Source organism: Hemibagrus wyckioides, linkage group LG04 (assembly GCF_019097595.1).
Source record: "Hemibagrus wyckioides isolate EC202008001 linkage group LG04, SWU_Hwy_1.0, whole genome shotgun sequence".
NCBI classification, from domain to species: domain Eukaryota; kingdom Metazoa; phylum Chordata; class Actinopteri; order Siluriformes; family Bagridae; genus Hemibagrus; species Hemibagrus wyckioides.
In genome coordinates, this window is record NC_080713.1 from 18,431,373 (window position 1) to 18,457,771 (window position 26,399).

Below are 26,399 nucleotides of genomic sequence, written 5' to 3' on the forward strand. Positions count from 1 at the left end.
AAAATCACATCTGTCTTTCTGCTCATGGCTTCAAATATGAGTGTGTATGGCTTGTGTGTGGGTTATATGTGTGCCTGTGTTTATGAGCTTTCCTATTGTGTATGCGTGTATGTGTGTGCTGTAGGCCTCATCAGCATGCAATAGGAGGTGTGTTGTTTGTGAAGGGCTGGGGGGATTAGAGAGACTTTACTGTCACTGTCCCCATGAGAGCCAGCTGAGAGCACACTCTGACATGAGCATACAGGAGCCAGATTAGAGTCTAAACACACACACACACACACACACATAGACAAACATACAAATTCTAGAAGTTATTATGCCATGCACACCCCAGTGCCTAACTAACCCACTCACACCTTCTACCTCTCTTGTGTTGGATGCTGTAGTTCCTGTTTCTTACCAGTGCAATACCTTTATATTTACCTGTCTGCATACATAGAAGACACTGCAATATTGCTCTAACAACACTTGTTGAATCAGCGTATTCTCTATATGCGTGCACACCTACTAAGCATGCATCTTGCACAGAACAATGCACACAGGCGCCAGACTGGAGCTAACCGTTCCCAAACACAAAAGGATAAACAGAAAAAAAAATATACAAAATCCCACTCGCATGCATCAACTCTCCCTCGCTCACACACCCAGTCCTGCGCTTCTGCGATGCACAGATTCCGTGCTGCTGCATTCCCCCACCCTGAGTGTGGTCCCAGATGCCCTAGTGATTGGCCCAGCATTGCACAGCAGACTGTGGTATTAGGAAGGAGGGGGAAAGTGCCAGGGGAGAGACAGAGAGAGAGAGAGAGAGAGAGAGAGAGATGGAGACTAGGAAAGACAAAAAAGAAAGACAGTGAGTGGGGGAGCATAAAGATGACCTTAAAGTATCCAACGCTTACTGTGTGGAGCGATGTCCTGCCTCAGACCCCCAGCAGCCCTTCTTTCTATCTCTTTCTATTCCTTCTCTTCTCTTCTCCTCTCTGCTTTTCTCCTTCTTTCTCCACCTTGCCCTTTCACAGCTGTGGGTGTGGATCAGGTTACGGATGGTGCTGGCACCTCCTCTGTGGTGGCAGAAGAGTGTGTGTGTGTGTGTTTATATGCATGTGTGTCATTACCATCATGCCTGTACATGATCTAGTAATAATTATATCATGTACCATATTTACTGATACGTACAGCACCATCTGTACCATCAGTAGCTAGCAGAGTAAACCGACTGAGGCTAATTGACATTTCGCGTAATTCAGGCTCTGCTCTCTGAAGGAACTCTGATGAAAGATGAAACTCTTACAAGTAAACATAGACAGTGTACCTAAACACACTTTTGTTAGTTAATGCTCAATTTGACTTCGCTCTGCCACACTAGACATAAACCAAACAAAGCGGTTCTTTAGGCGCTAGTAAAGAATAACAGTAAAACTCACATACTCCAAAGAAACACAAGTCACTTTTTCTTTCACTATTATTATTAATAGTAGTAGTAGTCGTATTAATAGTAGTAGTATTTGGCTTTAGACAGTATTTAGTATGTTATGTTACAGATGCACTATGTTTTTGTTGTCGAGGAGGAAACAAATGTGTACAGTATGTTGAAGTTTGTGGCCTGGTGTTTGCCACAGAATGCTTGGGGGATATTTGGGGAATTCAAGGCAGGAAGTTCAAGGGAGATGCAATAAAGGCAACTTAAAAGTCAGTGTCTCCATGCACGTCTCTCTCTCTCTCTCTCTCTCTCTCTTTCTCTCTTTTTGGTTTATTAAATCATTCCCTGCTGTAATGGGTTGCAGCTGGGGAGAGAGCGCATTGCTCTAACTCACATGGAACATACTCCCACCATCTAATCACCCTGTTTGTACTCGACACTCCTAATAGGAGGAAGAGAATGTGGGGAGGGGGTGATGTTTTACCATCATTAAGAGGTGAACTGCTTAGAATTTATCTCATTAAGGTGTATGTGTGTGTGTGTGTGTGTGTGTGTGTGCGCACAATATTGTTTCATCCATTTGTTATATTACACTGTATGCAAATGGAACGCCGTTCCTCAGACAGAGGACTTGTTTCCTAAGTGGCATTACAAGGTTCATGTACACACAGACACACACCGACACACACATACATGTACACAGAAAACCACCCAAAAGTTTGCACAACCCACTAATGCATTACAACTCTAAACATTTGCAGCATACTCAGTATGCATCTCACACGTACACAGACTCACACACTCTCTCACAATGGGACTACGAATGCCTTTGCCACCACAGACACATCAGTGTGAGGCAGGCGGGTCGGCAGGCCCCCGGGAAGCCACAGCGTTGCTGTTTGATGTTGGCAGCTGATTAATGAGATGTGAGGAGTGAGCATTTGACGGGTGCTCTCTGGGCGCCTGTTTGAGGACCCCTCCGTGTGGTTTGTGTGTGTGTGTGTGTTTGTGTGTGTGTGTGTGTGTGTGTGCGTCTGCATGATGTGGGTGGGTGTGTGGTGAGGATGGAGTTAGCCCCCACTGGTTACCCTTGAACACTCTGTGGAGGCAGCCCAAGCTCCAGCAGCTCATCGGGGTGCTGTCACAATTAAAGCAGCGCAGCAGAGCTTCTGCAGGAGAGAGAGCCTCCTCACCACACGCTAGCTTTCTCCAGAGACACATAGAGAGAGAGACAGAGAGGGAGAGAGAGAGAGAGAGAGAGAGAGAGAGAGATGGAATGGATAAGAAGAGATTAGGGTTGGATGACAGAGCAATGACAGAGAGACGTGACTGGATGGTGGACCAAGAAAAAATAAGAAACAAGTGAAAGGGCAAGAGAGGGCAAGTGAGAAAGGAAGAGTAAAAGCAGTACCAACCTGTTAGAGCCCTGACACCCTGAACTGAGTGTTGACCCTCACTTTTCAATTCAGTTCCATTCTATGTATGTGGGTGACACCAGCTATGGCTCTTTACAGCACTGATTAATGTCTCTGGCTATTCAGCCAAGCAAATCATTGCAGGATATGAGAAACGGATGTGAGCAAAGCAAGGAAGCATCACAGAGAATATCACATTTTTCAGCTTTTCATGCTCTTCTGCCCACGATTTCTCAATTTATCATACAGCTTATCTGCCTTAGCACCATTTCTTTAAAAGACATTCCCTCACTTGGTGTTTTGATGATGATGATGATGGTGGTGGTGGTGGTGGTGGTGGTGGAGAACAGCATCTACCACGTTGCTCCAAAATGTCCAATAAGAAGTTCATTTGGGATGCGATCTGGTGACTACAAAAGCCATAGCATATGATTTGCATCATTTCATATTCATCAAACCATTCTGTAAACTCTAGTGCCCTGTGAATGGGGGCGGGGTTATCTCGACCACTCCCATCAGGATCACAATGTTACACATTGATAAAGATAAAGATGATCGGTCAGGTTAACTTTGTATTGATTTGCCAGCACAGCAGAACAGATCCACAACAGTTTACTTTACCGTGTCACTTTGCTACACTCATTTCTACACAAAGTGTTTAAACAGATTTATGGCTTGGGAGGAAAAAAAGCATACACAGAGGTCACAAATCGCATGCTAATCTTCTAAGTAGTATGTAAGTAGTAGTATATGGATGTAGCTACTGATGAGTGACAACACTTTTTCCACATACTATGCAGTGTAGCAGTGTGTGTGCTTTGGAACACATCCCAATTTGCACAATACTAGGACATTTTTACTTTTCCTTTTCTTTCTTTTTTTTTGATTATGAAAGTATTGGCACCGTATCGCTCCATGTATCCGAGTGCTAAACAGGGAAAAGCCCTGAGCTTGCTCTGTATGCTCTGCTCAAATTGTTCTTTTCTCTCTGTTATAATGCATCATGCATCCTTATCAGTTTTTGATAACATGCTTTTACACTACGTGCCTCCAGTTAGCCAGATTGGAATCCATTGCTGTATTGAACATAGTATGCAAATCAGCACATAACACTTGACCACCAGCTGTTTTCCAGATGTTTCGTGCACAAGATGTTGTGCTGCATCGTGATTTTGCATGGTGTTAAGGCAATTAATTTCCTTAAAGGCTGTGTAATTTATGATGCTACTCTTCTAAGTAGTGTTTAAGGAAGTAGTACATGACGGCAGGTAATGATAAAGGAAAGTGCCACACATTTTCCACACTCTTCAGTGTGTGTTTTGGAACAAATCCTTGTTTCCATGATACTGGGACTTTTTCTTTTTTGATTATGAATACAGACTACTGCCACCTCCTGGTATGATGAGTAGCTGGTGTGTCAGGGCCCTTAGAGGAGACAAGTGAAGGAGACGAGGCTGCCACAGATTAAAGCTGTGAGCTGAGCAGATAGATGAGAGTGGGGAGGGCAGAGCGGTAGAGAAGGAGATGGAAAAGATAGAGGGAGGAGTGAAAGAGTGACTCAGAGGTCAGGAGCAGGTGAGAAGGATGAGAGCCAGGCTTCCTAAGCAGAACTTGTGTGTGTGTGTGTGTGTGTGTGTGTGTGCACTGTGCCTTTACTGCAGTTGTTAGCTATCTGACGTAGCAGTGGCAGGTCTCTCACTGGGAGCAGCTCTTTAATTAGCTCCTGATGAGGACCTTCAGGAAAAAGAAGCAGGTGATTGGACTTCTTATCCAAATAATTACCCCAATTAAGTCATTAAGACCTTGGGCATAGCCGAGCTCGGCACTGGCTCCCCTGTGCCACAGCATCCCTGATCTGCAGTGCCCTGTGTGCATGAGTGTGCACAAGCCTAGGCTTTTTTGTTTTTTTTTTTGTTACTCTGTATGGAGACAGTATGTGTATGCCTGTAGTTTTTGTCTTGTACTTTTGCTTTATATCATATTATATATAACAAAGCATTTTATTACTGGAGCAAAGTCTGTATGCTTAGTTATTTGCACATACTCTCAAACACAGACAGCAAAGAAGCAGAATAATTTCCCTTAGCATCTGGATGGCCGTGTGTGTGTGTCTGTCTGTTAGAGGTTCTCAAAGCACCCTGCTGTAATATGGTGCTTTAAGTATGGGTGGCTATTGGGGTTGGATAGAGGTACCCTCTCACAGTAACAACCTTTCTGCTTCTCATACACTATACCACTGTAGCCGTGTGTTGGATTGAGTGAGTGTGTTTGTGAGAGCGAGAGAGAGAGAGACAGAGAGCAAGCGCACACATGCTACCAAAAGCTGTACAACTACACTTCCATTTCCATCTTTGTAACACTGATTTGAAATGATGTGCAGATGTATGAGGAAAAAAATGAGTGAAAGAATAGAAAAGGATCTATTCTTGTGTGTGTGTGTGTGTGTGTGTGTGTGTTTGTGTGGGTGTGTGTTTAATTCTTTGTTTGACTGCTGAGGGTGTCCAGGTGTGTCCTTGCTGAGCATGGAAGCCCACATCTGGATCAGGCCTAGAGCTCTCCATCCAGATGTGCTCTCACTCTAAAGAAGACCTTTTTTTTTAAACAATGGAGCAAAGCGGGGCATCAGCTGCCTATCAGGTGTTTGCATAGACACAAACAGATGTTATTTTGAAGAGAGAGAGGGAGAGAGAGAGAGAGAGAGAGAGAGAGAGAGAGAGAGAGAAGACAAAGGGGGGAAAAAACAATAGTGTTAGATGAGTTGAGAACTCAGACGTGAGGATTGGAGAGGAAACGAGGCATACGGACAAAGTGCATACGCGCTTGGCCCTGAACTGGCTCCTCCATCTGGCCTGTGTGTATGCTAGCATCTGGGCATGTGTGTGTTGGCATGTGTGCACGTGTGTATCGTACATGCTTTAGGCCAATTTATCGCACAGCTCAAATTGTGAAATTAGGCACACCACTGATCCTCAGCTTATTAAGCATGTCAGATATTTTCAACAAAAATCATGCAGAGAATAAAGATGAAGGATCTCCGTCCATATTCAGATACAGTGTTCTAGAGAAATAGAAATCATTTGTGAAAGTACTGGCTTCTTGTCACTTCATTGATCTGAGGGGTAAAGAGGGAAAGCCCTGAGCTTGCTCTGTATCATCGGCTCAAATCTTTCTTTCCTCCCGGCTATGCTTCTTGTATCTGGATCGCATCCTTATCAGGTTTTGATGACATGCATTTCTACTTGCAGTAAAATGTGTCTTCAGTTAGCCAGATTGGAATCCAATCGCTGGATTGAGCATAATATGGAAATCAGCAAATAACACTTGACCACCAGCTGTTTCCAGATGTTTTATGCACTAGATGTGTGCGACATTGTGATTTTGCATGGTGTTAGAGAAATTATTTTCCTTAAAGGCTGTGTAATTTATGATGTAATGTATTGTAGGGGCTTTTGGTTCAAATGTATGGCTGCTTTGTCTAAACACAAACCCTGTCTGGAGTCACAGTCTCCAAAATGTGTCTCTAATACAATATCATCTAATGTCTAATGCAGATCTAGTTCTCATTTTGGTGCCTAGTATAGAGGTGAGTCATAGCCAGTGACTCAGACATTTAGACAGCTAGGGGAACTTCATTCCAGCACCTGTAGAAAGTCAAATGCTTTCATGCATGTCCTTGTGTTTTCAGAGATGCTTAAAAAAATCTGCTTTTAAAGTGTATCGCAATTTCACCAACAGAGTTCTTTGTAGCTGTGCCTCATGATATGTTCACGAATACAGCGACTCGCAGTGACTAAGCGACCACAGATCGCTTCATCATGAGATCGTCATCATGAGTGACAGACACCTTTGGCGGCTACATGTGGGCGTTTCGAGCAACGTGACAAAGTTGAGCAAAGATTCATTTTAGCTGTTTTGGAATTCTAGTTGTGACCAGTAGCATTATTACTATGGCAACCAGTAGAACGACTTCATAGTACAGCGACTGGTGACTTGCAGCGATATAATCGTTGTGTGTGAACACAGCATAAATCATGTGGAAACCAATACAATAATATAGGTGAAATATTGGAAATATACTCGTTGTAATTTTATAGTTCATCACTCCTAGGTAAACAATCTAAAGTATTTGTTGATTCATACTGAGGCAAAACATGACCGTCTTGCTCTACAGTAGTAGCTCGTTAGCAACAAACATGATTCTTCAACATGTTTTGGCTATGTGTCTTCCTGCACAAGATTCCTCTTTATTCCATTTTGAGTCAGTTCATTTAGAAGAAAATGTATGAGGTTGCAGTAATGTGGCAGACGCTATTCCGAGGTGTTATACATGCTTGGTGGGTCTTCAGTGCCGGAATATGCCATTTCCGCAGACTGAGTGAAAATGTGATTTTGTCTTTATACACCGTTGGGGCTTCTCCATCAATAAGAACAAGCAGAAGGCTCTTGTTAATCTCTTCATTGTTCTCCATATTTAGCTAGCTCATCAAGGTTGGTTTAGATTTGGGGGGGGGTGTGGGGTGCCATATCTCAAACACTGCTGGTTGTTGTGTAACTCAGTCAATTGCTACAAATCACAGCTAAGAAGCCATTTCCTGCTGACTTTAAATCTGTTTTAAATGCTTATCGGATGCATTAATGCCTAACGTATAATCATCGTCTAGATATACTGTTAATTCTCAAGAGGCGTGAGAAAACTTATAAATATCTACATACATACATTCATATACGTGGAGTATGCACAAGCGGGTGACATTTCAGTCTTCAGACTGCTTTTCACTCTGGAGACTAAACATACCCCCTTCACACCTGTCCTCATGGAGAGGGGCCAAGTAATGATGAAGAGAGACGAAAAGCCTGCAACAAAGTTAAAATGAAAAGCGTCCTCTAAACACGACCGCTGACACGCTTCCTTTGTTGTGAATGCATGCGCATTAATATTGATTTTTGTATGGCTCCCTCAGGGGGAGGTTTGGTGTCACTCCCTCAGGGGGAAGCTTCTTTGAACATGCCAACTTTGTCATCTTTAATAATCCGAGTCTCTGACACACTGATATTAATATTAGTATGGATTTTTTATTCGTTTTTTTTTTTTTTGTTCCTAACCTTCAGGTAGCACAGAGTAGGTGTAGCGGAGAGAAAAGGGTGAGGTAGGAGGTGCTAAAAAGAGGCAGAAATTCTACAGAGAGGTAGAGTTTGAATGGGTCACCTGTGTCTTCTCCTCAACATGTCCTTATATTAAGAGCACTTAGATCCGGCTGACAGACTTGAGTAGTCCGGAGTGTTTTTATGGCTCTGTGCTTCTCTTAGCCATCAGGAAAAAATCTGAGATCTGTTCCAGTTTCAGGTCTGTCCACTTTTAAAGCAAATCTCAGCCCATTTACAGCAATGAAATACCCTTGAAATCATTAAGCTAAGTATATTTATCGCTGTGTTTGTATTTGAGCATAGTGGAAATCGTCTTTGGAGTGGGCTTTTAAATAACTGTCAAGTCATTGAATAGTCCTGAGCAGGGTGAGAAGCTGAACTACGTCAGGTAAAATAGGATCACGAACCTCAGACACGGTACGATGGGAGATTTTGCCTACAGACGAAGTGGAATGCAGGCAGGCAGACTTCTCCATCATCCTACAGGAGGATGGGGGTCTCTTCTCTTTCTCTCATTCCCTATTCCCTAATCTGCAGATAGAAACCCGTTCCATTAAGTGACTTCAAAGGCAGCGCCCTACACAGGGAATAACAGAGACATCAGAGACAGAGGCCCAGCTCACTTTGCAAAGAGGCTTAGCAAATGACAGTTGTCTCCACAATGCAGAATGAGCCACAGTACTTATCAGAAGATTTTGCCTTTTTTTTTGGGTGCTTGTATGAATATGTTTCTGAAATGTTCTTCAAGTTCAAGAATGCAAGAGTTCAAGAAGCCTGCTACTCATCAAATACAAATATTTCATTGAGACTGAATAGATAGTGTGTTATAAACGAATATAAATACTGATACGATATTTTTTTTTTAAAAGAAAAATCTTCACAGGGTATCTGGTTAGTAGAGGTGAGCATCAGATCTGCAATCGCACAGGATAGATTTTACTTTCAAGCAGGAGCAAGGAAAAGGTTACATATAAAATTTGCTGGACAACTGAGACCAAGGTGCAATGGCCCTTAGTAACTGGGCCAGGTCTCACAGTGGATTAAATTAGGTTAGTTCGGGAAAAGCAAAATTTGTTAGAAAATATTGCAGGCAAGTACAAACAAAAAAATAATAACTCAGCGAGCGGGGTTAACAGTAGTCTAATGCACTAAAACGTTCACTAGTTGCCACCAATTTGTGAACTTGTATGATTAGGAGTTGTTAGAGCCAGAATTCGCAGACCATGCTGACAGTGCTGGCATGTCTACCTCTGTTTATTTATTTTTTTAATGTTATCCAGTGTTTTCATATTTCAGTCCAAAAAATAGAAATACGAATTCAGAGAAGAATATTTGGAGCTTTAAGAATCTGTACACACTGCAGTTCCTGTGCTGCAGTTGTACTCTTACCTAGACACAGTGCGAAACATAGCTAAAGTAATCAAGTACAATAATAGTAAACTGTAAGCAATGTATGCAGTCATAAACTGACGCAGTAGGAGATATTGCACATAGAGTACTTTAAATTATTCATGCATTCTAAAAAATAATGCTATTCTTTAAACAATGCAAACATAATATGCAGTCAAGCAGTGTTGTAGTGGGAGACATTGCAAGCATGCAGTGCATGAGATTCAGAGTGCGATATCAGTACTGTCCATCAGTCCGGTATATATGTAAGTGATGAATGATAAACTGCAATGCGTGGAATATAAAAGTGGGCTGTATTAGTGCTGGCGTTAATGGTCAGAGTACAACAGTTTGATGGTCTACAAGAAGAAACTATCCGGCAGCCTGTTGGTGCTGGATCTGATGCTGCGATGCCAATATCGACTTCCTGATGGTAGCAGCGAGAGCAGTCTGTGGCTCAGGTGGCTGGAGTCTCTGATGATACAGATAGTGACATTGCAATACAACCTATCAGTTGCTACCAGCCAGCCTTCCTCTGCTCAATCAATGGAAATGGACTAACTTAGGATAACTGCTGAGAAGTTATTATGTGAGTGAAGGTTCATTCTGCACAAGACTGCTACAGTATGTGTGGCCCTGGTTATGGGTGTACCAGATCTGACAGTGTTGTTGGGTTTTAGGTTAATGCCGGGGTGAGAGTCCACTTACCGAATATTTCAGTCAGTCGTGTGGTTAGAATTTGACACTGATGAGTGCTAGAAGACGATCAATCGAGATAGTTCATAGACAGACATGAGCAACTAGCGCAGGATTAGGATTAGATAAGAGTGTGTATGCTGTGATGGATGTGGTGATGTAAAGAGTGTGTATATATATGTATATGTATTTGTGTGGTGTGTGTGTGTGTACTGCTGTCCAGCAAGGCGGTCCAGAGGCAGGGCACAGCTGCATGCAGGGCAGGCGCAGGGACGCTCCAAAACCAGCAAGGTCACTCCTACTGTTACACAGAGCCGCTTTACTGCCAGAACAACCTCAACACACACCACCCAATCACTCTCTTACTCTTTCTCTCTCTCTCTTGTTTCCTTTCTCTTTAAATATGCAACATTGTTATGCTCTTCCACTGTTTACCTATTCAGATCTCTCTCTCTCTCTCTCTCTCTCTCTCTCAGTCTCTCTCACTCTCTCTGGAGGTACAGATGGACACATTTGCAGGTTAACTTGAACAGCTGGAGGTGCATTATTAGCATCCTGCTGCTTCCTCATATTTCCTTGTTTTTTTTTCCTGGCTTCCTTTGCAGGCAGATAATTCACAACCGTGACCAAAGACATAGTTGGTGTCCTGATAGAAAGGAGACACAGGGACATAAAGGAAAAACAGGCAGCAGGCAGGCACAGTCGACCCGGGCTATCATACAGAACAAAGTGGACCGAGCTGCAGTTTGCATTTTTGTGCGAATACACGAAATATACAACAGATGTAATTATGTGGATTTTGTGCACTGCATATGTGTTTGTATCAAGGGGGGAGGACAGAAATGAAGTCCCAGGTGTCTGGCGTTTCCTCATGGGCTGAGGCGACAATGAGCTATTGTTGTGGAATTTGCTTTCAAGCTGCATTTGGGATAGAAAAAAAAGCCCCACAATGCACCCAGGGGTATAGGATTAGGCACATATGTGTGTACACACATATACAGTACAAAATGATCTCACATACACACATAAAAAGTACATTTTGTAAATGTTTGGCAGTTTTTAGGACTGTGCTGACACTTTTAGAGTGTTTTTGTCCGTTGTTGTTTTACTGATGTTTAATGCAGCTGTGTCCTCTGGCAGCCATCGTGTTTAAAAGCAGACAATCACGTTTTCTAAAGGTTGTGCATCAGATAGCAGTATGTTCAGTAGTCTGTGTCTGTGTGTGTGTGGGTTATAGCCAGTCCAGACGCCATGCTGCTCAGGCCTCACCAAGCACCAGTCCTCAAATTTGATAAGACTCCGTACAGACCAGGCCTGGCCAGCAACACTGGCCCAAACACAGCTGACCGCTGACTAGAGCCATAATTACCCTCTCTACTGCAATTAACAATCTGCCAGATCGCCAGCGCTAAAATTTCGAGGTTGGCAATAGACTATCATGATGATGGTGGAAAGTTTTAGAAAGAAACTGTTTGATCTCCATGCTTCTGTACAGCAACAAATGACGTGCACCAGCATGGTTAATTGCTGAAAGTTTGACATGGAAACCTGCCTGATATGGATGCGCCCTCAAGTGGATGTTACTTTTAATTCAAAAGGTACAGAGTAGGAGAGACAAAAGGAGAGTAGGGGAACTTATGTGCCCTTAGAGGCATTTCCACAAATCACTCAGAACTTAGAAACCCAAGAAAACACTAGAGAAACCATGGAACAACTGTACTTCACAAATATGACGCGACACACAGATGTTTTAAATTCACAAGCTAACAGAGGGGAAAGTCGACGCAATATTGGAGACGGGACCAAAACAGAACCCAGACACAAACAAAGAACACATGACGCTGTTGCAGTGACAGACGAGACACGACACACTTACGGGGTTTGTGTTGTACTGCTGATTTATCACAAAAAACATATGGCTAGGAATGTTAAAATGTTGGGAAACTGCTTAACATTTCAGTGCAAGACTTGACTTTATGAAAAGAGTATGTGTATGTGTGTGAGTGTAAGATATAGAGAAAGAGACATACAGATGCTGTGAATGTCAGACAGGTGGTTGAACAGAGATGTACAGAGAAGTCTATAGAGCCCAGGGATAAAGTGGTGCTTATAAAGATAATGGATGCTTCATTGGTGCATTGACTGGTGCCTCTTTTTATCTATCAAATGGATGCCTCTTTTTATTAAGACGTTTCACATAATATCCAAATTACAAACTGGCAGATATATAATGGAATCTAATATTCAGTCAAAAGGTGTATATACAGATAGAGTGCATGTGAGAGCATGCAAATAAGTGACCCAGTGACTGACATTTCACTGGACATCAAAAAAAGCACTAACACATTGCCCTGCTTTTTTGACCGTCACCGTTTGCACGGTCGTGGGCAAGGTCAGAGTGTTGTATTGATGCCCAGCACTGAGGCTGCCTGCTCTGCACTAGCCCTGCCTTTGGCTGATTTCTCCACTGCTTTGATTGCAGTGGGCTCCAGGCCATTGCCCACCTCACAGTGTGCCATCTCTTTATCAGCCCACTTATCTGTGTGTGTGTGTGTGTCTGTGTCTGTGTGTGTGAGTGGAAATGAGACTGCTTCTGCTAGCACTGGGTGGTCCGCAGGCAGCCTCAGCCAGACCAGGGTGACTTGCTGGAGACCAGGACCCATAGATGTGTGCTGATTGGTAAAATACTGAAACGTGGCGAGGAGTTAATAGTACTGAGGGGACCTGATTTTTTATTTTATTTTTTTTTTTAAAGGCACTTTGTAAGTGGCTTTTTATGGGCAGATGAATAAAAGTGTGTGAAGTATGAGTGTTGTTTCGGTGGTGCATTTGTGCTGCAGGAGCTCCTGTCGTGCTTTATGGGTAATGACGTTCCCTGGAGAAGAACACTATAGTGTAACAGGGTTTAAACAGAGAACTGAAGAGTAATTGCTTTGTTAAAGCATCGAAGGTCTCACATGATCCAGGACATCTAATAGATTCCGATTCGCGTCTGTGTGCATATACAGCTGCAGATGGTGTGAATCTAGTTCTACACTCCAAAATAGACATCCAAGAATTTTTTTCCGATGCATGAGGCTTCGAGAGGTCAGAATAGTTAAAGAGGAAAAGGGAAAAAAAGAGGCTTCGTCGTGTGCCTTGGAAGGAGACTTTGTTTGTTTGCTTGTTTGCATGAAGGTCGGTTTTCTGCGTGTTGGAGGGATCCAGCATCCCACTGTTATGTAATCTGATAGGAGATTCCAAGCTGGTCAGCTCCATATGCCGTCCGCCGCTGCCAAAACTATCCGAAGCCGGAGACTCCATCCTGTTTGGCAGCCAGAGAGAGAGAGAGCTTGAGGGAGCAAACAAGAGAGAGCATTTCGGAAATATTTGCTGCAGATAATGGGAAACGTGCGAATTAGACCCGCAGCCAGGAGGGATGGAGAGAAGGGGAGATAGTGTGAGACAGGGAGGGTGAGTTAGCAAATTTACCTCTCGTGCTTAAAGGCAATGTGTGTTTTGTATGTATTGTTGAGTCACTGAGGGCACCATATATGATATCTATGTATAATATGTAGACGGATGAAGAGCTGGGTCTGAGTGGACATGATGGAAACTTGTGTATTAAGGAGATGGTGTAGATTGATTCACATTGTGGCATTGTGTGAACGTGTGTGTGTGTGTGTGTGTGTGTGAAGCTCGTGGGATTGTCTCAGCACTGCAGTACTCTGTGTATTTATGTGTAAGTGCTAGGAAAGACAGGAAGAGGTGAGTGAGTAGGAATCAGTAGCTCCTGAGACCCTTCTAGCTCTGCAGCAGTGTGTGTGTGTGTGTTTGTGTGTGTGTGTGTGTGTGTGTGTGCGCATACACTCCCGCTTTGGCCCACATTGCCACCCCCACCGGCATGGGTCAAGCTCAGCACGCCGCCGCTTCTCCCTGCTCTCCCTCTCCGAGTTGCCATAGCAACACACCTTGAGTTCGCCCCTAGAGAAGCCCGGTTGCCTCCACCCCTTCTTTCGCCCTGGCCCCTATCTCTCCTATTTTTTCCCTCCTCCCTCTCGTTGCTCTCCCGCTCGCCATCCGGTCCATCAATCTGGGGCCGGAGCTGCAGGCCTTAGGGCCGGGGCGAGAGGGGCCGAGCCCAGCGGGAACCGCTGCTCCCATCCGCACAGCTCATTTATGTGCCAGAGCATGCTACAGGGGGTGGTGGGAGGAGAGAGAAAGAAACAGGCAGAGGGAGAGGGTGAGGGAGAGGGAGCAGGAAAGGAAGTGGAGGGAGATGGACAGGAAGAGGAACATGGTGTAGAGGAAGAGGAGAGTAAAGGACAAGAGGCGGGAGATGAGGACAGGAGCTCAGTACAGACGTGTCTGTCTCGGGGGAAGAGTGCAGGCCAGAGCTCCACCTGGCTCCCTCTGCTCAATTAGCTGGAAGCACATTGGCCAAGGTTTAGCGGCAGCCACTGCAGTGTTTGTACACGATAGAGGCATGCTTAGTTGGTGGAATAATACACAAATACTGCCTTTTTCACATTGCTGCACTACTCCTTATGCTACTCCTTATAATCAGTCCACTGTGAGTGTGTTTACATACACTACTAATAATGCATAATACATTATCCGATTTAATAAGATGTATATCAGATTAAAGTCGTTATGAGATTAGAGTGTGTGTGTGTGTGTGTGTGTGTGTGCACGTGCACTCATAATCAGGTGTAGCTCCAAAAAGAACAGCAGTATGCAAAGTTCAAACATAAAATACTCCAAACTGAATGTTTGTCACTAAAGCAACACTACAGCAAATCACGTTGAGTCTATGGGCAGGTTGCAATGCAAATGTAGAGCAAAGAGCACTTCAATAAATCATTTCAACAAATCAAGTCCTCAAGCGAGCACTCGAATTGCTGAGAAGGGAAGTGTAATTAAAAAAGAAACTCAATTAAAGATAGAATTATGTGGGCCTAGTGTTTGCCAGTTATCAGATTACTGAAGTGTATGTAAACATTTTGAACAAATTCATACCATGTGCTTATCTCTGGCATCACTTCTAGAGGCCACCATTTTTTTAACTTACGGATACCTATATATATATATATATATATATATATATATATATATATATATATATATATATATATATATATATATATATATATATATATTTATTTATTTATTCTGTATGCTGGTTTCTCCTCTGTTCGTGGCATCTCTAACAGAGCAGTCAGGTCTCTTCTGCCCCCTCTCTCTGTAATAATGCCAGGAGATTAAAGACGGCTTTAAAGGGTGTTCGAGACGTTTAACATTTTCCCGCTGTTTCCTCAATCGAGCTGTGCCGTCTGTGCCCCGCCAACGATGCGACTCCAGTGGAGTCCTCTGACTCTGATTAGCTGATCGATCCATCAATCAGTTTATCCCTCCATCCCCTATGCCTTTACATGCACCCAATCTCCTGTTTGGCAGAGGCTGTAATTGAATACAGTGTGCTTCCAGGCAGGCATTTTACTTCCACACACCTGGAACGCTCTCTCCATCTGCTTCTGAGAGAGAAAAAACGAGACTGTGAACTTTTCATAGCCGTTTCTTTGGCATGATTGCGCTTTTGGTAGCAACATCTTCGGCAGCCTCTCCCTGTGTCCTCCATTAGGATTCTCTTGTCTTCCTATGGCCTGATTCATTTTCATACATGCTTGGTTTGTGTGTGTGTGTGTGTGCGTGTTTGGTCTTTAGCTATAGGATGGCTCCCCTCAGTACACTGCAGTCTTTCTCCCAAAGCAGTGCATGTCAGCTGTACTGATCAAATACTCTCCCTGACACCATGGGGTTGGTTGATAGTAACAAGCAATCCCTACATGTGTCTCACACACACACACACACACACACACTGGAGTGGAGAGCTTAGTGCTAGAGCAGAGGCTAAAAAACAGATGATGGAGCATGTTGCACACTTGCTGATCAAACCACAGCAGGGCTCACAGAGAGGAGCATGTTTTTTATCACACACACACACACACATACACACACACACACACAGGCCCCATAGCTACCATTACTTTTGGCTGGACAGCCCAATTATCCCTTTGTTTTCTGCTTTCTTTAGCAGAATTCCCTTCCTCTCCCCATTTCCCTCTCATTTCCCCAATGTTTCTCTTTGGTGTCGTTGCACTCTCTTTCCTCTCTTTCTCTCTCTTTATCTCATTTAAAGCCTCTCATCCTGCTGCACAACAATAGCTCATCCAAAATATCCTACCAATGTCATATTCCACTAATTCCAGCCTTCTTCTACAAAGGGACTCTTCTCCTAGTCTGACATCTTTGAGGAGACACACCAAAGCTCTGTCCTTGCCAATCTGTCTTAAAAAAAAAAAAAAACTCTAAGCCCCACACCTAGCTGAGCTAACCTGCTTTCCCACCCCTCCCTGTCCTTTCAGACAGGATTAGAGCTCCCCTGCGCAGGCCTTTGAGACAGCGCTTAGATTAGAATCATCGGAGGTCGTGTTTTTCGGACCGGAGTTTGGGCGGTATGGGGAATGGCAGGGGTGGTTGATTGAAGAGTTTATTAACCCCACACACCCCTGGAGCTTGCCAGATTCCGTTATGGTTTGTGTGCCACCCTGTATCTTCATGAAGGGAGGGGGGAGGAATTGACACGGGGTGTCTGGAGATGGGCAGGCTGATGCAGCGCGGCCGGCAGGAGGGCAGCGCTCAGGTCTGTGTGGCGTGTGGGTGATAAGAAGGGAGCGGAGGCACCCAGCTAGGACCCAACGCCCACCTTTCATCTGTCCTACTCTGGTTGGAGGCAGGGGGCCACTGATGTCACTCCGGCCAGCTTAAAATAGAGCTGCAGGCAGGGGGGAGGGCACAGCGCCTACGGTGCTGGGGGGTGGCAGGCAATTACCGGTCGGGAAAAAGACAGCACTGGGCAAGGGAGGACAGGAGAGGAGAGGGAGGAGGAGAGGGAGGACAGTGGGGGTGGAATGGTCAGTCTGGACAGGGCAGAGTACAGAGAACATGGCACTTATTTTATTAATCACCAAAAGGCCACTGATTTCAACATCAATTCTGACATTAGAATGATTTAAATTGTTTGCATGTGCATGAGATTGTGTCTTATTTCTTCCATTTCTCCCTCTACCTCTCCCTTTTTTTCTCTGTTTTGGCCTGACCCCACTGCTGCGTGTGTAACCTGTTGTATCATGGGTTCTTCTGTTGCAGAGGAAGGCATCAATCACGAGTGCAAGCTGTGTAACCAGATGTTTGACTCTCCAGCCAAGCTCTTATGCCACCTGATCGAGCACAGCTTCGAGGGCATGGGCGGCACCTTCAAGTGCCCCGTCTGCTTCACAGGTAAGGGGGGACTTGCCCCGTGGGGTCGAGGGCATAGGGTCAGGGGCAGAGAAGGCACGTGGGGGTGGGACGTCTGCATACACGTACACATGTTCAGAAATCACAGGGCAATCACTTACAGTATCTGCCCACTCACTTGATACATGTGTGTAATTGCACTCATTCATGTAGGTTAATGGCGCATGATTGCATGCAGTTGCTCAGGTTCTGTGCGTATGGATATGCAGACGTACTCTATTACATGCTCACTTGCACATGCCCTAATTGTGTGCAATTAAACAGATGAGTTTGTTTTTAACCTACTCTTAATAACTACGCAATTTTTTTGTATCCTCTCTGCTGGCTGCGTCTTCTAGATTTTCTGTCTCCTTGATTAGCTAATTAATTGAACAGATTTAACACATTATATTAAGAGGAGGCTGCGTGGATAAGCAGGAAAAAATATGTGAACTCTTTATATAACATGAAGAGCTTGGTGTAGCTGTGGGAAGGCTCACTTACACCTGCTTTGTGTAAGCATCCTTTCAAAAAACTGAAATTTCATTCACGGAAAAAGGAATTTTCTGTGATCAACAATTTCAAATCATTACTAATAATTATGTGTCCAAGTTTGGGGAGCTTTTGCATTCTTTGCTAATAACACAGAACTGCAAGCTAAATAAACAGTCCTCTGTCTTACAAAACATCTGAAAAGCTAACTAATGTTATCAGTAGGCAGGGAGATTTTATATAATACCTCTGTACTTTTATATACTTTTATAAAATACATACTGTCTAAAAATGAATCTGTAGGAAACAGGCAGCATGGTACACTCATATTTTCTATAGTTAGCTAGCTCGCTAACAACTAAACCACTCAGATTAGGAAGCACTAGCAACAAACTACTAAAGCTAATGTACACTAGACTATGAAATTTATTTAAGATTTATTAAGTTAAATTGCTTAAACATTTTCCTGCTTCTGCTAACCAAAGCTAATAAGCCAAATCATGGCTAAGTAACAAAATAGAGAGAGTAAATAATACAGTCTTTCAGTTTGGCCTATTTCTAAAGCCTGCAGAATTTCTAGTCTGGCTATGACTTCAGGACTGGAATGAAAAAAAATAAAATAAAATGAATGCACTTTACCATTCAGGATATATTTCTCTATGGACATAATCCAGAAAGAAAATATTATGACAGGATCTTATGTGGAAGCAGAGGAATAATAAAGGTGTAATAAAGGTCAGCGTGGAGGAGTCGGGGTGTCCCGGGCAGTCCGGCTCTCCCGATGCACTCACAGTAAAGTTAATGAGTTCTGACCTCCCTGTTGAGATGTCTGTTGGGACCCGTGGCCTCCTGGGTAGAGCGTGCTACACTGGCTACCCCGTCTTAGCCTGCTGGAGCAGTGAGAGGAGTGGAGTGAGCAGAAGCTGAAATGATTCTGAGTATGATCATCATATTTATAATAATAGTAGGACAGTGTGATATCAGAATAAAAAAAACAGAGTTTATTGTAATTGTAAAAAGTTTGTATTGTAATTAGCTGAGAGTTGGTAACAAAACAAACCTAATTGTACACTGGGCATCCTTCAGCAAGGAACAAAACTACCTTTAAACAGATCAGTCAGTATGTACAGAAACAAATTATGCTTTCAGGACAACCAACCCACTCTTCAGTACATCTCAATATGCCCGAATATGCATAAAGAAAACAGAGCGTCATGCAGCCATACCGACGGCTCATCCATCACCCTTATCATCTTCACTAACAAACTAAACTTCCCCATATTATCACAGTCACAGCACACATGCTTCTGAGCGGAAAGCTAGCTGATTTGCACACACTTAGTCTGATTCATTCTTCTTCACTTCCTTCAGACAAAAAAGCTGGAAGAGGCCTTAAGAAGCATTACCTACTCTTTCTTTACTGTCACCACCCAGTATAACAGCAGTATCATAGTTCAGAGCAACAACACACAACCATTTCACACTTAACATAAAGACGCTACTAAAGATGAACACTGAAATGAATTGTTTTTAATATACTAGAATTTAATAACCAGTATATTTATAAATGTATTGTGTCTGTCCTGTTTAACCATTTGTAAGAAAATAAACAATAAGAGCAACAGCTACAGTTTAGACAATGATGACTACAGAAAACACTTGCTTTGTCAGATAAATAAAAGTCACCTGTCAAACTATTAGAGGAAATGAGATGAGCAACAAGAGACATGGTTCATTTTGTGCCTCATCAGCTTTATCTACAGGACATTTGACCTGTGCATTCACTGTGAACCAGTAGAAAAGGGTATTTGTGCCCACTAGGATCTTCTTGTTTGTAATGTTAGCACCTTGTTAGGAGGGACAGTAAGTGATTTGGGAAGGTATGACATGAATAAGATCCCTGTGAGGCTGCTGTAGTTTTCTGAGGGTCTTTCTGTTACTGCAGTGCATTTATACCAATGGCAATTTGAAAGGCTTTAGCGTGTGTGTTAAGGCTTAAAAGTCTTCAAGGTGAGGCAGTTAAATGTACGTGTGTACACGAGCGTGTACATGTGTGTGTGTGAGTGTGTGTGTGTGTGTGTTTAGCAGAGAGCATTAGAAGAGGTCAGAGAATAAAGGGCAGCTTTATAGAGAAGTGATGTAATCTGCTCAGTCTCTCCAGGGCAGAGCCCTCACTGTACGTGTGCTTTTAGCTTTTTTTTTTTTTTTAGCTGTGTGTGTGTGTGTGTGTGTGTGTGTTATGTTCGTGGACACTTTTGAAAGTCACTTCAACCTCTTGTCATGTCAACTGACGTTTGGGAATCAGAAATCATTACTTGAGCTTGTCAGCATTACTGACTGCTATTACAGGCCTGACTGTTCTGCCCCAGCCCTCTATTTTCTGCCATATTAGCCATATGACATTGTTTTTTTCCCCTCCTTCATCTTTTTTTTTTTCAATTTCAGCAATGACCTGTTAAATACTCTTCAATTCCATGTGTTTTTTTGTTTTCACTCAAACAGTGAGTCACGGTTTGTTTTGCCATTTCCATCTCCCTGGTGTGTCATGTTGTTCAACAATTTGTCCTGCTCATTTTTGTCCTCTTGATCTCTCCTCATGCTTTGTCCAGCTCTCTGTACCCTTCACCCCCACCACACACGCACACACACACACAGTAGGTATGCGGGTTTTTTTTTTTTCTTTAAGTTTAACACTATTCCTGTGTGGCTTATGAATAAGTAAGAGACTGCCTCTCCTCCAGGGAGTTTTAATAATTCATGTTTTCTACACATACATTGCAAGTTAAGTTTACTGAAATGGGGAAAAAAAAATATAGAAACACGGGAACAGAACTGAAAATCGAGGGGAAAGGGGTGGGGGATGATTTATTGATAAATATCACAAGTCCTTGAGGGCATAGTACAGTCTACCTACAGTTTCCATCCCTTCACTCATTTCTTTCTTTATATCATCCCTCTTTCTTACACAGAGACAGAAATCTCCTTTTTTTTCTCACCCCATGTGTCTACTTGCGTCATTTTCATGCACTTTTTGCGTTCTCTTGCACTAAAGGTAGGAGTCTTTGGTGTTGTCTCCCCTGATTTGTGCTTGTCCACCAACTCAATCACCGTCTGACATCACATTTCCCTGAGAGAGTGACTGAAAGTTTTTTTAGACAATCGTCTGATTCTTTTTTTTTTTCCCCATCCTCTAGTGTTCGTCCAGGCCAACAAGCTGCAGCAGCACATCTTCGCCGTGCACGGGCAGGAAGACAAGATCTATGATTGCTCGCAGTGTCCACAGAAGTTCTTCTTCCAGACTGAGCTGCAGGTTAGTCGCTAACTCCTCAATAACCTCTACACTCCAGTTTCCTCCTGCAAGCTAATGGAGCATAGCTGATAACCTGCTCCTGTTCATGTACTGTCCAAATGTGACTGTGTGGGTGAAGGTTGTTTACACACTGGACCTCAGACTGAGAGTCGTGTCAGCCATCTGAGATGCAGATTGGAGCAAATTTGAGCTAATAGCAGTCCAGATATAAACATGTCATAAAACACACACCATGATTTTTTTGTTGTTTTAAATCTGATTCAGATTGCAGTTCTGGATATGTGAATATGATATGAACTCTATTATTATTATAATTGTTATTATTATTATTACTTTTATAATTATTATTATTATTATTATTATTATTATTATTGTTATTATTATTATTATATTCAGAAATGCACTGCACACATTTAAACAGACCGGTTTTATCAGCTTACACAGCTTGACATTTCATGCCGTATAGCTCTGTGAATCCACTTAATATCTATTGCAGTACATTACATTTATTTTTCTTTTTGCAAGCCTTGCAGCCAGTCAGATCAAATGGTTTTGGAACTTACGCTAATCAGGCATAACATTATGACCACCTGAATAATATTGGGTTACTCCCCCTTTTGCTGACAAAACAGCCCTGACCCGTTGAGGCATGGACTCCACTAGATCCCTGAAGGTGTGCTGTGGTATCTGGTACCAAGATTTTAGCAGCAGATCCTTTAAGTCCTCTAAGTTGCAAGGTGGGGCCTCCATGAGCTCCACCTCACAACTTACGGATCTTAAAGGACACTTACAGGACTTAAAGGATACTTTTGATAGATACTGACCACTGCAGACCGGGAACCCCCCACAAGAGCTGCAGTTTTGGAGATGCTCTGATCCAGTCGTCTAGCCATCACAATCTGGCCCTTGTCAAACTCTCTCAAATCCTTTGCCCATTTTTCCTGTTTCTAACACATCAACTTTGAGGACAAAATGTTCACTTGCTGCCTAATATATCCCACCCACTAACAGGTGCCATGATGAGGAGATAATCAGTGTTATTCACTTCACCTCTCAGTGCTCATAATGTTCTGCCTGATCAGTGTAGATATTTTATATCATTCATTGCACAGCCCTGAGGGTGTCACTTATTAATGTTTAATATATTTTGCACTTCAGTCATTTTACTGTAAAGTACTGGTAAAGTGTCCTTAATGTTTTTAAACACACAAAGGCAGAGTCCATTCATTATAGTACAGCAAGACTTTTTAGTGTAGGAGTGGTGTGTGTGTGTGTGTGTGTGTGTGTGTGTGTGTGGTGGGAGGGGGCTGTCATGGTGTAGAGTACATCCTAGACAGACAGCTCTATGCCCAACAGGTTTACGCTCAGGTGCACAGAGCAAGTGTTCAGTGTGGATTGTTGACAGGTCATCAGAAATGGGCTTGAGTTATTGTAACGTTATTCATGAGTTTTACAACACTCCTGTCCAGATGAGTCTCACTCTCACTGTCTTTCTGCCTGTTCTCTTTGTCACAGAGGTTTGTACCTGAGATTCCTAATTGCGATCATGCTGAGACTCACACACCCACTCTCTCTATCTCTCTTTCTCTCTCTCTCTCTGTCTCTCTCTCTCTCTCTCTCTCTTTCTCTCACTGTCTATGCATGCACACACACCCACACACACATGCAGGAAGGCCCTAAAGACAATTTATGGCTACCAAACACACCAGGTGTCTCTTGTTACATAAGGTTTTAAGTACCTATATATACCTCATACATGCACCTGTACTTTATCTTATCATTCAGTACTTTGGCAGTAAAATCATTTATAAAGCAGCAAAAAAAATGATTGAAATGTTCAGAAAAGCAATTTTCATAAAAGCACCGATGTAAGTGGAAAAGTTCTTGCAGTAAGTGCTCTCCTCCTGGCTCACCACTAAAGCTCTCTGCACCAAACTTCACCACTAAATGTGAAGGAAAGAATTTGATAATTTATTATTAATAATAATAATAACAATAATAACAAAATCTAATCTCCTGGTACAATCAGTTACATCTCAAAACATGATTTCTCCTTTTGGTTCACGAGGGGTCCGGGGACCCCCCAGGAGTTCGTGAAGCATAGCCAGGGGTCATGATTTTTTTAAAATTGAATTATTGTGGTGGCCTCACAACCCAGCTTTATTAAAGTTGTTATATTTATTAACAAGCTCTTCCATTTATTTGACGGGTTCCTGGAATAGAGCAGGCTTAACCCAAACCCAAGACAAAAAGGTACTGCAAACTGTGTTTAAAATAATTGAATTATCATTTGCATGGTCTATTAAATTAGTAAACTAAAAAAGTCAGATGTTTGTCTGGCAGATCATTAAATGGACAGTCTCTGTGATTGTATAGTAAAATATCTGGGGCAGTGGTGGCTCAAGTGGTTAAGGCACTGGGTTGTTGATCTGGGTTCAAGCTCCAGCACCACCAAGCTCCACTGTTGGGCAGTTGAGCAAGGACCTTAGCCCCTGTGCTCTGACCCCAACTTCCTCAGATTGGATTTGTGAAGAGAATTCCACTGTGCTGTAATGTATGTGTGGCGATAATAAAGGCTTCTTGCCCTTGTTAGGATTACATTATATTTGTGAAAACTCAATTGTGTTTCTGAATCTCTTATTAATTAGGATGTAGACTGAGACTCTGTAGTGACCAGAACTCTGTCTGACTCTGCAGACCTCACTTTATTTCAGTATTTAGATAGCAGATGTAGTGCTAGAACTAAACTCTGCAGTGTGATAGATCTGCGTGAGCAGGAGAAGGAAACCCTGTGATAAATGACAGGTGAGCTTTGTAGCCAGCTGCCACTAAAGACCCTTTCTAGGGTCTCAAGTTTCTATAGATTTTACAGAGTATTAATACCCTTTGTGTAATTTGGTTTACCCACAGAAAAGAATGTATTAGTCATATAACATCATATAACGTCTTATTCGGCATAGTAGATTTCTTTGACTCTTCTCTGTACTGCTTATAGGTCACACAGATTGAGGAGGGCAGGCTGGTGTATAATTCAGCTCTCTGAAGCTCCAGTGGGCAGCTGGGGTCAGCTCCATCCTGTCCTGGCCCATGCTGCATTCATCTTTCTGAGCTATGGGCCACCAGCCTGCATGTTGCACACACCAGGGTGTGTATATGTTGGAGAGGGGAGGTGGAGTCAATGTTGGTAGTTAGATGTGAGGTTAATAGCCTGCTCATGTCAATACATCTACCTTAATCTTTTCAGGGAGGCAATAGGAGGGGGGTGTGACCTAAATCTCCCATAAGCCCCCCCATCCTCTCGGTCACCGCATGTAGCCCCACCCCCAGCCATGGAGTGACAGTGATGTAGAGCCGCCGGTGCTGGGCATATGGCCGGTCAGTCCATTTAGCAGCAGGAGTAGCGCTGGACCCTGTCGGTCACTGTCCACCTCGCCCTGAGGCTGGACGGCCAAGATATTCACTCCAGCCGATGGCCCAGTGGGTGCAGTCTCCCTCCTCTATCTTTCCTTCCATCCCTCTGTCCCCTTATGGCCCCCCTATGTCCATGCCAGACCTGGAGCTCCAGGCCAACCAAGTGGGTGTGGGTGTGTCAGTAAGGAGGAGTGTGGTTTAAGCAAAGGCTTAACAGTCTCTTTTTTTATGCAATCTGCTTTTGTCAATGTACAATACTGATGTCACATCATTTCATTATGAATAATCTACTTCACCCAATTGCTAACCAATTACTTACAACTCAGAATTAATTTATCTATATCATACAATCACTGGCCAAGTTAATAGGAACACCTGCAGAAGACCACATCTGGTTCCACTCCTGTCAGCCAAGAACAGGATTCGAAAGCTGCAGTGAGCACAGGCTCAGTGAAACTAGATAGCTGCCAATTTGGAAAAAGATCAGGCAAGTTTACTCTTCAACTGTCCGGTTGCACCGTCCGATTCCTGATCTGTCCTTGCCTGACAGGAGTGGAACCTGATGTAGTCCCATACACCCCATCTGTTCGACTTGCTGTTCTGTCTGAGATGCTTTTCTGCTAACAAATGTTGTAAACAGTGATTATTTGAGTTACAGCTCAAACCAGTCTGGCCATTCTCCTCTGACCAACAGAGCTCAACTAGATGTACCGAAGATTGTATGATTAAATTAATAAATGATTAATACATTAAAACTGCACAAACAAAGGTTTAAAAACAAAGCAGATGAACTGATTTGACTGGACATCGCAACAGCACGCTCACCACATTTTAACAATGACTGTCACAAAGCAGAATTGCAAAAATCTGGGTGTAGATTTATATTAAGATCTCTGAAGAGCAATAAACCTTTGTTATACTTTATTTTGCAGTGGTGTTCAGAGTATGTAAATAGGGCCCACCATCTGGCTTTAGTCTGACCCGAACTCAGCTAAATGTAGTTGTTGTGTGTGTGTGTGTGTGTGTGTGTGTGTATTAACAAGGCTAGATGGATGAAGGAACCTAGTCTGCATGCCCTAACCCTCTCAGGGCCGGCCTCTGTTAATCCTCCATCTTCCCATGAGCCTTTGCAGGACACTCACTGCATCATGCTGTCTCCCTCCTGCATAGCCCATTTCCCCCCTGTGCCTCTCACTCACACACAACCACTAACAGTCTCTAACTCTGTTATTCTCCTTTTTCTGTCTTTCGTGTTCTTTCTTCAGCCACATGCATATTTTAGCCTCACTCTGCTGCTCTCTCTCTCTCTCTCTCTCTCTCTCTCTCCTTGCCACTCCCTTGTGTCCCATAAATAGTGCAGTCATAAGCTGGTAAATAAGTGATGCTTTGCCCTGATCAGCGCAGCTAGACCCACTCTGCCAGATCCTAGCTCCTTTGCTGGAAACTTCAGAGACTTTCTTCACACTGTGCATGTGTACATATGTGTGTGTGTGAGAGAGAGAGAAAGAGAGAGAGAGAGAGAGAGAGGGAGTGTTTTCTTTCAGCTGTTGTTTTGTTTCTCTAGCTATCCTTCCCAACACATTCCATCCTGCCCCACTGTTGGCCCCTCCGTGGCTTCTGCTGTCATCCACTGACAACCTGCCTCATATTTACACACTTCTGCAGTCCTACAGGGGGCGCTGCAAATCCCCCACGACCAGCACCCTTGCGTGTGTGTGTGTGCATGTGTGTGTGTGTGTATACTGTCTCTTTTAGCACTGCTAAATATTTAACTACAGTCAGCAGTTTGGGTGAGTGTGTGGTGTGT

General features: G+C 43.3%; 1 protein-coding gene across 5 annotated transcripts in view; it reads left to right on the plus strand.

The window, feature by feature from the left end:
- znf423 (zinc finger protein 423) overlaps positions 1–26,399 on the plus strand; it is a 144,418-nt gene that overhangs the window by 105,263 nt on the left and 12,756 nt on the right. For all 5 annotated transcript variants that reach the window (XM_058387558.1, XM_058387559.1, XM_058387562.1 and 2 more), the window contains 2 exons: positions 17,251–17,382; positions 21,066–21,181. In XM_058387558.1, the coding sequence (XP_058243541.1) occupies positions 17,251–17,382; positions 21,066–21,181 (248 nt within the window). The remainder of the gene's footprint in view (positions 1–17,250; positions 17,383–21,065; positions 21,182–26,399) is intronic.